This window comes from Platichthys flesus, chromosome 13, assembly GCF_949316205.1.
Source record: "Platichthys flesus chromosome 13, fPlaFle2.1, whole genome shotgun sequence".
Taxonomy (NCBI): Eukaryota; Metazoa; Chordata; class Actinopteri; order Pleuronectiformes; family Pleuronectidae; genus Platichthys; species Platichthys flesus.
Genome location: NC_084957.1, coordinates 20,975,756 through 20,988,036, shown reverse-complemented (window position 1 = coordinate 20,988,036; position 12,281 = coordinate 20,975,756). Strand labels below are relative to the sequence as shown.

The following is a 12,281-nucleotide window of genomic DNA, read 5'->3' as shown; positions in this document are numbered from 1 at the left end:
TTTGTCAACTTGCATGTGTTTTCTTAAATTGCTGTTCGTTGAGCTCTCAGGGCCACCGTACTATTTAATCTCATGCCATTCCTATTCTGTATACATCCTCTAGTCTGACTGGAGGCTTAAATCCCCCCCAAAAAAACTAAAAACACTCAGGACTCTGCAACAAACTGTCTCTTGTACTTCTTGTACTGTTTGCACTTTATCACTTAAATCACTACGTTTACACTTTTAAAGAACCTTATGGTGCTGTACAAACAATTCTGTATGTTTACTTCTGCAACAAACTGTCTCTTGTACTGTTTGCACTTTATCATTTAAATCACTATGTTTACACTTTTAGAGAACCTTATGCTGCTGTACTTAAAAAATTCTGTATGTTTACTTAGTATTAGGAAATGTCTTGTGTCTTCTGTTGTGCCTGTGCACTTTGTATGTCTCACTGTGGGAGAGTGGGGAACGTTGTATCGATTCCTTGTATGTTCTGAACATGTTAAGAATTGACAATAAAGCTACTTTAACTTAACTTTAACTTTTAACATATTATTGTGACTACTGTGGAGTCCTGGAGTCTGTGCAGCAGGTTTTGATGCATTGTAAGCTCTATGCCAAAGAAAGAAAAGTATTATGAATAGGCAAACTGGGGAGATTTTCATTTCCTAAAAACTACAAATTTATATCACAAAACAAAAGTTGTAAGGGCCCAAACTGCAGTGATGTTGCCCTACCGGTGGGGGCAGCAATGCGGTAGATAGTGCCTAGGCTGCCGGAAAGAAGAAGAAGAGACTGAAGCCGGAAAAAGCCCAGGCGCCAAAAACGAAACAATTCTCCAAGTTGGAATAGATGTAAACAAACGATTATTTATTTGTAATCGAGTTTATTAGTAAACGTTCAGACTCGTGTGTATGACCATGGAGCCGACGGAGCGGTTCTTCTCCAGACTCCGGAAGCTGGCGGTGACCCTGGAGTCAGAAACCACCAAACTCCAGCAGTCTTTCGATAACCGCGACAACAACGAGGTTGACAGCGGTGAGAGATGCCGTCCAGCTCCTCTACAGTGTTCTTCAGTAAACTTCAATATGTCCAGACCATCTCCTTCTCTTTCCAGAAACCACTGCGAAGGCGATGCGAGCATACCACGAACTGAAGTGCGACGTCGGGAACCTGAAGGTAGAAACTATCCAAACCAAATTCTGTTCAATAATCTCATCATTTAACACCGCCACTGTTTAAACACCCACAAATACTACAGTAAAATGGATTACAAGTACTCCTCTCGCGCCCTTTGTTATATAAGTACTCATAACTTAACTAAAAGTAAGAATACATAAATGTATACAGACATGAGATAAGATCAGATATTCCTTTATTCGTCCCACTATGGGAAAGTTCCCTTATAATAATTTGTCTATGTGTGTTTACTTATAAATAAAGTACTCCTCGATTTGTAATTGCCTGTCATCACTGTTAATTTGACGAAGGCTCTCTCTGAATAATGTAATTTCATAAAAGTGATATTGATTGATTAATTAATAGTAGATCAATAGGGAAATACATTTTTAGCTGCAGCGATAAGTGGCAGCAATTAAAAAAAGAATTTTATCTGGGACAGATAAACACTTTTCCTCATTAAGTACAATATGAAATTTCTACATATAAACGTTTTTTAAATGTAACATCCGGCCTGCTTCTAACACTCCATCTTTATAATGTGTCAGTTTTGTGAAGAATACCTCTTGTCTGTCCTCGTTCAGGGGCAGGTCCAGGATCAGCTGACTCAACAACAAGCGCAGGAGAATGAGGTGAGCAGCTTCATCAAGGCCTGCACAGTGATGGAGCAGAGGGTCAGTCAGGACATCCAGACTCTGAAGGAACACTTTGAAAACTACGGCTACGAGGCTCCCAGAGATGCCCAGAGACTAACCAGTAAGTCACCAGCCGGCTGATGTCTGCACAATTTGGTCCGGACTTTATCTGGAGTTTGCCTCTCTGTCGCGTGTTAGAAATGTCATCAACACACCCACTCACTCAAGGAGAATCCTGCTGTATTCTCACATGGGCGTATTCTGACATTCTCCAGGAGGTTTTACTACGAAGTTGGTCAGAGAAACCCAGGAGACTCTCACATTGTATTTTTAACCCGCAGCACTCAAACTGTATTATTATTGTGACCTTTTCTTACACAGAAGACAACCACCAGGACTCAGATACTGAAGAAGTGGCAGATGAAGGTGAAAGTAATTCAGCAGGAGAAGAAGAGGGAAGCCAGGAGGAGGCTGAAGATGATCAGGCCTCATCATCTCTGACAATGGAGCCGCCACCCTTCACTGACGTAATGCGAACCCCGCAGCTCTCTGACTTTGGTCTGTCTGAGATTTTGCTGAAGAGAGGCCTGGCTGGGGCAGAGTGGTGCTCTGAAGTGCCCCGCATGCCTGAGATAAGACTTCCTCACCCCACTATGAGCACGCCCACGCCACCACCAATGCCCTTAACACCCAAGCGTGCCCTGCGGATGGATGACACCGAGCTTCAGAGTCCTCAGATGCACAACTTTGGCATCTCCGAGCACACAATGTGTCTGTACAACGACTTCACTATGAATCTGATCCAGAAGAACGTCGACAAGCCTCAAACGTAAAGGATGAGTATTAGGAGCATTACAAAATATGTCCAGTATGGGATCTTTATTGACCTCTGCTGGGAACATGCATGATTTGCAGCAGTACTGTCAGAGGTCTCTCAGGAGACTATAATCACTGCTTACTCCTACTTTATAGAAGTCCTCTGCTTTAACAGATCCTCACAAGACAAACCTGTACCTACCTTGGAATCTCTAAAGGAGAGTTTACAGACTAAAGGTATGAAACTATTTTGATAACAACCCTTAACTGACCATTACCTCAGTTTTTTCCTTTGAAGGGATTTATGGTCTGTTCTTCTACTATATTTCTCAGATTTTTCTCATGTCTTTTCTAAACACTTCCAGAACAATACCTAAATAACATTTCAAATTGTCTTACTCTAGAGCCAATAACAAATGAGATCTGGTACTAAAATGTGTTTTACATTGAGAAACTAAGAACATGTATTTTTTCGAAATGAATGAATTAAAATCTATCTTATTGAATTTTGACATTCATTAAATATTTTCTAAAATGTCAGCTAAGAGTATTACTGATGATGACGTAAAAATGGTAAAATGCTTTTTTTTATAATGCTACTTATAAATGAATTTTTAAAAACGCGTGAAAAGCACTGAAATTAAATATGTTTGCTGTTCCCTCTCATATGACATTGCTCCTGCCATCAGCAGAAAACTTGGAGTCCCCAGAGCTGCCTGTGTTTTCCACCCAGGGATTCAAAATCAAAAAGACAAACAAACCAACAGCAAACTGCTCCCCAACAGCGCACGGCAGTGGTGACCCAGAATCCCCCACTCGTCCTGGACCCCTGTGTACCACCCCTGAGGTCCCCGCTTTTCAAACACCATACTTGAGCCGGCTTGTGAGCACAAAAAAGGTAGGAAGTGTTTGTGTGTAATATTTTTTACTAGTTAAGTTGCTCATCCAGACTGGCTGAAAACATCCAACTCAGAGTTTGTGCCTCTTGCATGTGTCAGCAGAGCGCAGAGCAGCCAGAGCCTATCAGCATGCAAACTGATGATGACGGCCACAGCTCCAAACTTTTGACGCCAACTCATAACCCAGCGACCGGCTCCAAACGCATGTGGGAGTACAATGTGCCCGAGATATTCATCATGGGTGAGGAGGACAAGCAAATGCCAGAGATGCCCAACCTGGAGTCTTGTTTGGGGAAATCTCTACAAAATGTATGACCATAATTTTTAGCCAAATAGCAAATTGATCAAATTCACAAAGTTGACTTTGAACCTCTGTTCAATGTTCACATGCCTTTTTTTTTTTTTTTTTAAACCTGTCTTGTCTGTACCTCCCAGAGAAGTGCAAAAATCCCAAAGAGGACTGGTGTGCATGAACAGGTGACGGAGGAGCTTGCTTTTCACAGCCTGGAGCTGGACGAACCCACCCAGGAGTTCAGCTTGGGGACACCTCGCATCAGGAGGGACTACCAAGAGCCCAGCACCCCTGAGATGCCCGACCTCAGCTCTGTGACACAGGACATCTGTAAAGTAAGCTGTGTTTTCCCTTTAATGAAACTTCTCATAACTGAGGACACTATTTATATGTCAGATGTAAAATTCCACTCACCTCTCATATGCTTATTTTGTTCATTTTTCTCTTATGATTTCTGTTATCTAGCTTGTGTCCCAGGGTCAGTTGAAAAAGACAGGAGTGGCAGTTGTGCAACCAAATGTCAGAACAGAAAAACATAAAAACAGGTAAAACTGCTCTGAAATGTACTTTTTATAGATTCTCCCAACGCAAACGTAGTAAATTCAAAAATATTGAGTTTTATGTTGAATATTTTTCATGTTTTGAGGTGATTCGCTTTATGTTCTTCTTCCATCTTGTTGCTTGATTTCCTGATATATCCAGGCATGCAGTCTACAAATCAAAATGTTCATAGTAATCTGTCCTCTCTCCAGTGCTCCGAGTCTGTCTGCGGTGTCAGAGAGCGAGTTCCAGAGTTTACCACGCTACATGAGGCAGATGACGCTGTACAACCTCAACCAGGTCGTCCACAACATCAACAAGTTCATAGCAGAGTTTCCAGGTCTGTGCCACATTCATTGACCTTTTATGATTAAAGCAAATATATCAACGTTTTGTCCAAATATCCTCTTTGGGTTGTAAAAGATTCAGAAAACTACATCATCACCACTTCCAGACTAAACCTAGATTAATCTGTTATTGGATACATGATGGAGACAGAAGGATGTCAGGGTGAGACGTTGAACCTGATGTTGTAGAGACTGAGAACGGTTGTGACGCAGCAGGGCAGAAATAAGAGCTGGCGTGTCGGTCGACAGTAAGAAAACACCTTGATGCACATGAGTGGTCATAATACTATCATACAGGTAATTGGGTATGGTGCCAAAATATTTGGAAAATAGTGAACACAAAATAAACCAGACATCTACAAATAGAGCCCAAATAGAGCCCAAATATGTTGGTAAGTACTGGACGAAAAATACAAGACCCATTGATAGCACTTTTATCGTTTGAACCACTTCTCAACGTTTCCTGTTCTGTGCTGCCCTCTGCAGGAGAAAAGACAGAACTGAATTTGGAGGAGCTGAAGAGGATCACCAATGTAGGGACCAAGACGCCCGTGTTCGTCCTGTGTCTCACCGAGCTCAAGAGGCTGCAGCAAGTGGGGGGAGCCAAGAACAACGCCGTGTACAAACTGAGCGCACATACCTAACTGTTGCATGAAACTGAAATCTATTTTTATCTCAACTCACAAAACGCTGCTTATTCAAGTTGTAGCTGCCGGTTTCTGGTTCTCTCAATTTGCACTAATGTGAGTTTATGGATCTGAATATAAATTTACATGTATATAATAAATCCTAACATTTCTGAACATTGTTTGAAAATGTCTCCAGAGGCTCTTGTATTATATTAAAAAGTTTGAGTTCAAGTTTAACAAATTCTGAGCAAAAGGCGATAGAAGTATTTACTTAGTATAACTCCAGCTGGACCTTTAGTCTACATCATTAATGAATTAGGCCAAAATAGGATAACCTGTTATTCTACAATATACAAAGTGCCAGACGAAATGTAGTCTTGTAAATGTAAATACTGTCAAAACCTTGGGTCAAATTTTATTTTAACTAGCCGCTAAAACAAAGTGATGTCACCCCAAACGGTCCAATTAGATTGTAGAATCTAAAGGACCATTAAGGACATCACATTTCAACTAGAAGTTTACCATTTTTTCATTTTTTCTTCTTTTAAGTACCTGCAGTTTACTTGTTTGGCCAGATGGTCCTATCAAATTGTTGAATGCAAACTTCGAAATCCAAGATGGCCCCTCCATATATCAACAGCAGTGAAAGCTACCTTAAGACTACCTAACCCTGACCCTGTTAATAAGCACCTCTGTCAATGTACACATAGTATCGTCCAATTTCTGTCTGTAAGCGTTTTACCACTTAAATATGTGTGAAATGCCCCGTAATGCGTTATTATGACTCACTGGCATTGTTTTCTACTCTGAATATTTTGGTGGGAGGTCATCCAAGGTTTTTAATGGAACGTGGCATAGATTTGGTTTCCCCCGGGTCTGCACACAAGTAAGAACCACTACTGGTTTGTTATTATTCTATAATACATTTGACGGCTACAACAAATAAATAAATGTCTCTATATATGACTTTTCGTACTTTATAATCGATTTTTTTCGTTCTTCCAACCACCTTTCTTTTTTCACCATATTTAGAAATATTTTTCTAAACATTTAAAACCGCATCAGTGTCGACGCGTGAGTAAAGACTCAACTGACGTCACCCCAAACGGTCCAATCAGATAGTTGGAAGCAAACGAGCATCAATGACGTCCCTACCATGTGGTGTTTTTTTTTTATTCTTTCCTTTTGTACCCTCCTCTCAACTACCGCCATTTTGGGAGTCAGACGGCCACTGAGCGGGCCCCGCTCACCTCCTTTGCTTCTCCACGCTCCAGACGATGGTTCACACTTGTGTAGTGACCGGCTGCAGGAACAGGAGGACCCCGGGCACCGGCCTCTCCTTCTACCGCTTCCCGCGGGACCCCAACAGGAAGCAGCGGTGGATCGAAGCTGTGAACCGGGAGGGCTGGATCCCTAACGACGGCAGCAGACTGTGTAGCACTCACTTCATCTCAGGTACTTAAACATAGACGGAATATAAAGTACCAACAATTAACTGTATATAAAGTAACAAGACTTTATAAAGTACCAACCGTAGTCTGTATAAAGGTACCAATCATGGATTTTATATAAAGTACCAAGACTATATAAATTACCAACCATAGACTGTATAGAAAGGTACCAACTCTAAATAAAGTACCAATACTGTATAGATATATAGATATATACTGTGCATTTTCTGTCTCCTATTATTCTTAGTTAATTTATTATCTATCTTATTCTGTGTTATTGTATTTTTATTCTCTTGTTTTGTATTACGTCTGTGTAATATCTTGGTCTTGTAATAATTTGCTCATTGTAACTTTTGTATTTTTGTTTAGTTTAAAATAATATATATGTCTCATAACTGTTCATAATAACGGTAACTATTTTAATCCCCCCCCACCCCCTGGGAAAATTAGACAGATCCTATATCTAACCATCAAAATCTGTTGCTGTTATCAAACTGCTCCTGGCACTTTACGTGTGGGACGATGTACCAGTTTAAGCAGGAAAAAACATGGCTGCATGCCCATCATAACTAATCCTCAAACTACTGCCTGAATTAGACTGATACTGGGGAAAGTGCCATAAATAGATACTTACTTTATGCTATATTTTTCAGATTTTTCACCCCCAGTGTTTCCACATGCAGGTAAACAGGTGAAGAATCCACGTTCGCCAGATTATGTTCCCTCTGTGTTCACCACAGCTCCCTTATCCCCAGAGATGAAGGAGCCAGGTGCCTTGGAGACCCTGGACAAGCAGGAGGACCGCGTGGAGGCGGCCAACGCCTTGTTGTTCCTGCAGGGTCAGGGCAGCTCTGCGGTGGGTGAAAGGCTCCAGGAGGAGCGCCCAGAGGAGAGGGAGCAGGAAGCCATCGTGGAGGAAATTGGGTCCTCCTCCCTCAGCACTGACGATGAGGATGATGATGAATCTGTGAGTGACAGTAAGAAAGGAAAGTTCTACGCAGCAGTGAACTTCGAAGACATCCTGAAAGCCCTGAAGAAGGAAAACCAGGCCCTCAGGGAGTCTGTGGAGAAAATGTCTCTGTCCGAGAATTTCTTGAGGAACGATGCAGAGAAGGTAAAGTTTTACACGGGTTTACCCAACTACTTTGTCTTAGAGACTGTAATGTGGCTGCTGGCTCCACACATGGACGGGATGAAGAACGTCCGACTCTCCAAGTTCCAGCAGCTGCTGCTCACACTGATGCGGCTCCGCCTGGACCTCCGCAACCAGGACCTGGCCTACCGCTTTGGCGTGAAAGTCGGCATAGTAACCAGAACAGTGCACCAGATGGTCAACATCATGTCCTCCACTCTGGTGCCAACAGCCGTCTTCTGGCCCTCCAGAGCCGAGCTCCGCAAGAACCTGCCGGCAGCTCTGCGCACCTCCCACCCTGACTGTGCTGTTATCATAGACTGTTTCACCGTGCCTTTTGAGGGGCCGGTTTCCCGGGGCAACCAGCAGCAGCAGCAGCAGCAGCATCAGCAGCAGCAGCATCAGCAGCAGCAGCAGCAGCAGAGGGCGGCGGCTACCTCTCAGGCAGCAGGGACAAGTCATAACGTGTTAAAGTACCTGATCGGTGTGGCTCCGCAAGGAGTCGTCACCTTTGTGTCCAGGGGTGTGCTGGGAAACGTAAGTGACAAGACCCTGGCGGAGGGCTGTGGGTTTCTCTGCAAACTGCTCCCAGGCGACATCGTGTTGGCGAGTCGCAATCTTGACATTGCAGATTCTGTGGCTGCACGAGGAGCCTTGTTTAAAATTGCTTGCAGCTACCAAGGAGAGACTTGTGGGAGCTCGGACGCCTCGCCGCCTGCAGATTCTTCCTCTGAGGTGGTGAGCGTGCCGAGGCATGTGGAGAGGGTTATCTCCATGGTGAAGCGGAGATACGCCATGCTCACCGGCCCCGTCGAGAGCCCCTTCACCACGGCCTCCGAGCGCACGTCGAACCTGTCAACCTTTGATAAGATTGTGCAAGTCGCTTGTGCCTTAAACAACCTGTGCATCTCTGCTGCTCCACTAGAGTGATTTGTACAGTATCACCTAGTGATCCTTACTGCTGGTCGGGCACTTACAATCCCTTTACTGCTTTGGACCTTATTTCATGTTCTCACACTTACAATCCCTTTACTGCTTTGGACCTTATTTCATGTTCTCACACTACATCCCTTTGTCAATACAAAATGATAACTACAGAAAGTAAATTTACACTAATCCACTTTAATTCTTGCTTTGAGAGAGCGTGTGACTTGGGCAGGTTATACATGGAAACGGGAGCTTCTCCCAAATCCAGAAACCACATTATTGAAGCCGTTTTCAGACATGACCTACTGGTGAAATCCAGAGAATTGGCTACGGATTTAACCGCAGTTTTCCTTTCACAACACAGACAGAGGTTTTCTGCACAGATGCATTCACAGCTGAATTAAATTCTCTGCATTATTCAGGCAAGAAGTGGAGCAGCCGGGTCGAGCAGACACAGGCAGGACATGTGTATCACCGCTATTTGACAGAAAGATATTTGTTTTTTTATTGTGGGGGCTGTCACGCGTTCAAAGCATCATCATCAACCTCTCCTGGATATCTACGGACCTGCTACTAGGAGGCCAGGTGGAGTGAGTCTTTAGAAACGGACTTTTGTGTTCACACATGCACCTCCTCCAGAGAAAGTTTGGAGGAACTGCGGAGCTCAGTGCATGTCTAAAACAGCTTAAGATGTGATGCCATGGGGTTATGCAACTCAACTGACAAAGAATTGCAGACTTGCAAAGCAAGTTATTTTTTCAGACGCTGAATTAGCTCTGTATGACTCAGAGTCGTCTTTTATAGTAAACCTCAGCCATTTAAGAAGGTACAGTATATAAACTGCAGTGTGGGTGGTGCTGTCCTGTGCCATGCAAGCGTCTGCAAGTTCTTGTCACTCTCAACAAACGCTAGAGCAGCTGACTTCACTCAATATTTTCTCCCTTCGCAGAACACAATACAATACAGAGAGATGCAGCCCAGAACAGGTTAGATTAAAAAGAATAGCATGCACAGAAGTGCAATATCAGCTCCATTGCAGCTCTGACATGAATATTTCTGCGCCTTGTTTATCTTTTAAGGACACACACGTTATGGTTAATTACGGTTGGGATGAAATACACCATTTTTATTTTTATACCATAAGTTTTAGCACAAGAATACACTCACCATGGCATGATAAGTCTTGTGTTGATGATGTGCTGGACTTATACACTGTGTCACATAGAGTCTCATAGAGCGGAACAAATTCACAGGCAAGCGCTTGTGCACTGAGACTAAGATCCATTCTTTTATATGCTTCTGCAATTCTCCACAGTCACACAGCGTCAAATTAGCATTACAAGTAATTGGAGCAAATAGGGTTATGAAAGGAAAGATGTCCCGAAGGCGACCTGTGTTCGTTCTGGGATGAGACAGCGCAAGTGTTGTCGATGAGGCTGTTCGGCTGAGCGCGTTGGCCTCGGAACTCTGAAAATTTACTTTTAATTTGTGACCGATTAATTCTCATCATCTGCTTTGCTGATTGTGTTCGGCTCTAATTGATTGTTAACACTCTGAACCATGACTACATACCACTGAGAAGAGTACAAAGCTGGAGGCTGTTTTCAAGAATGGTTACCAGCCAATGGAAAGCTGTTTTTAAACAGTTTGTCTATCTTGGCTCCTGTATGGGCTTTCGTGTCCTCATTTCAAGTGAAAAATATGTTTTTGATTTAGAGAAGAAAATAACTTCAGTATAACCTGTGTGAAGAAACCATGTTGATTGAAACGTGTTCTCTGTTGTCCTGCAGTGCAGCTGCCTTAGTTTGTTAAGCCGCTGTTACAAATTAGCCTTCTCTACATCCTATAATATGCTTTAGACTGTTGTTCTGCTTTGGTTACGAAGCTAAATGTGCGTAAACACTCAGCACTGAACCATAAATCATCCTTGATTCCAGCTCAGTCAGATCTGTGTGTGCACACTGCACAGTGATAATTGTCCAATTTCTATTTGGAGGTAAGCTACTCCTCCTTGTACCCTTTAATATGTACAAACACCAAATGATGTCAAATAGATGGAATGTACATTTCAACTGTGATCCTTGTGCTTTGGCTCAGCGCCTCTATTTAATCAGAGAGGGTTTTTCACACATTGAGAAGCTTTATCCAGTGAAAAAGACAAAACCGTGTCAGTTCTGATGCACGGCTTTAGAAGATGTCCGGTTCATGGCATGTTGTGGTACCCCAAAGTGGATCGTGCCTTCTGTTCTCAGGCCCCTGCATATTCTTGTATGTGACTGGTTGTGTTTTTCATGTGTTCAGTTTCCAATCCTTGAGGTTCCACATCAAACTGAAACTGATTTTTTTTCCAGCTGCCAGATGTCTTTTCTTATTTTCACCACGAAGGTTGTGTTTTCACCCCTGTATTTGTTTTTGAGCAACATAACACAAACAACTGAAGGGCTTTCCCTTAAACTTGATGGAAGAACTAAATTTTGGTGCAGATCATGGAATGTTTTTTTCTCTGTCTCTAACACTGAGATAGACATTCTCATCCAGAACATAATTAATGCATCTTGACGAATTGAATGGTCTTGGCGGAGTTATGCGCTCTCTACTGAGGGTCATCCCTGCTTACGTTAAGTTTTCCATTTACTCCAAAGGAAAGGAAAAAATGAAATCAATTAGCAATCCTTAAAATTGAAAAGTTAATATTTCCTTTAATAAATTTACTTTTCGGACGAACAGAAATGCTTCCTCTCAAAGACAAATCTTTGACTCACCACAATTTGATTTGCAAACTTGAATGCTTGTTGGTTAAAAGATGAAGAACACAGGAGAGTTGCTGCTACACTTAGAGTAATAGTTTTGAAATTGGTATTAAGACATAGATATAGGTACTGTGCTGTCTTTTTTCCTTGGATTTTCTTGTATTTATTACTGTTGCCACTTCTGAAAGCATCTTGTTGAGGGTTGGCATCAGGGAACACCAGTGTTAAAAGGGAAATCTGGTATTTTTCAACCAAGGCGCCCAGTGTATTAAAAGAATGGGTGTGCGTAAATGCATGGTACTCCAAAGGGCTTAAGAAATCGGTCCAGTAGATCGCTTCAAACAACAGTTGCAGCAACGACAGCAATTTTATCACATGGGACAACGACATATCCTCTATAAGTTCATGTTTTTCATCAATACAGACCCAGGGTAAAACATTTTATAGACAAAAGACTAATTCCAAAACATTTTATATAATTATAAACATATGGAACCCATTTGAAAAATAGCAGAATTCCCCTATAGTTAATAATACCTTTCATAAACATGATGTTGGATGAATTTCTTTTAGCTGGAAAAGCAGATGTTCTTTTTTGCTTTGCATTTGACAGCAAATAGCAAATTGACTCCTAAAATTAACAAAACCTATTAGTTGAAATGTGTTCGATGACAAACTGGTTGAATATCTTATGTTTTT

General features: G+C 42.2%; 2 protein-coding genes across 5 annotated transcripts; both read left to right on the top strand.

The window, feature by feature from the left end:
- The first annotated feature begins 769 nt into the window (after positions 1-769).
- On the top strand, positions 770-5,509 carry ska3 (spindle and kinetochore associated complex subunit 3). Of its 3 annotated transcripts, none has more exons than XM_062403181.1 (11): positions 770-1,023; positions 1,103-1,164; positions 1,749-1,920; positions 2,181-2,628; positions 2,791-2,852; positions 3,308-3,513; positions 3,614-3,823; positions 3,950-4,141; positions 4,272-4,351; positions 4,559-4,686; positions 5,180-5,509. In XM_062403181.1, exons 1-11 carry the CDS (start codon positions 900-902, stop codon positions 5,335-5,337), a joined length of 1,842 nt encoding a protein of 613 aa, XP_062259165.1. In that variant the 5' UTR covers positions 770-899; the 3' UTR covers positions 5,338-5,509. The 3 variants fall into 3 exon arrangements, with proteins under 3 accessions (XP_062259165.1, XP_062259164.1, XP_062259163.1); XM_062403180.1 differs by having other exon boundaries at positions 3,305-3,513; positions 3,617-3,823; XM_062403179.1 differs by having other exon boundaries at positions 3,305-3,513.
- Positions 5,510-6,546: 1,037 nt separating this feature from the next.
- Positions 6,547-11,562, top strand: LOC133967709 (uncharacterized). 2 transcript variants are annotated; one of them, XM_062403324.1, is made up of 2 exons: positions 6,547-6,777; positions 7,514-11,562. In XM_062403324.1, exons 1-2 carry the CDS (start codon positions 6,600-6,602, stop codon positions 8,833-8,835), a joined length of 1,500 nt encoding a protein of 499 aa, XP_062259308.1. In that variant the 5' UTR covers positions 6,547-6,599; the 3' UTR covers positions 8,836-11,562. The 2 variants fall into 2 exon arrangements, with proteins under 2 accessions (XP_062259308.1, XP_062259307.1); XM_062403323.1 differs by having other exon boundaries at positions 7,457-11,562.
- Positions 11,563-12,281: the final 719 nt, after the last annotated feature.

Excerpts from the sequence above, each read along its gene's own strand:
- ska3 (XM_062403179.1), top strand. The coding sequence starts at position 900 with ATGACCATGGAGCCGACGGAGCGGTTCTTCTCCAGACTCCGGAAGCTG. Across the intron at positions 1,165-1,748 it reads GCGACGTCGGGAACCTGAAG|GGGCAGGTCCAGGATCAGCT; the intron begins GTAGAAACTATC and ends GTCCTCGTTCAG. Across the intron at positions 3,514-3,613 it reads GGCTTGTGAGCACAAAAAAG|CAGAGCGCAGAGCAGCCAGA; the intron begins GTAGGAAGTGTT and ends TGCATGTGTCAG.
- LOC133967709 (XM_062403323.1), top strand. The coding sequence starts at position 6,600 with ATGGTTCACACTTGTGTAGTGACCGGCTGCAGGAACAGGAGGACCCCG. Across the intron at positions 6,778-7,456 it reads TAGCACTCACTTCATCTCAG|GTAAACAGGTGAAGAATCCA; the intron begins GTACTTAAACAT and ends TTCCACATGCAG.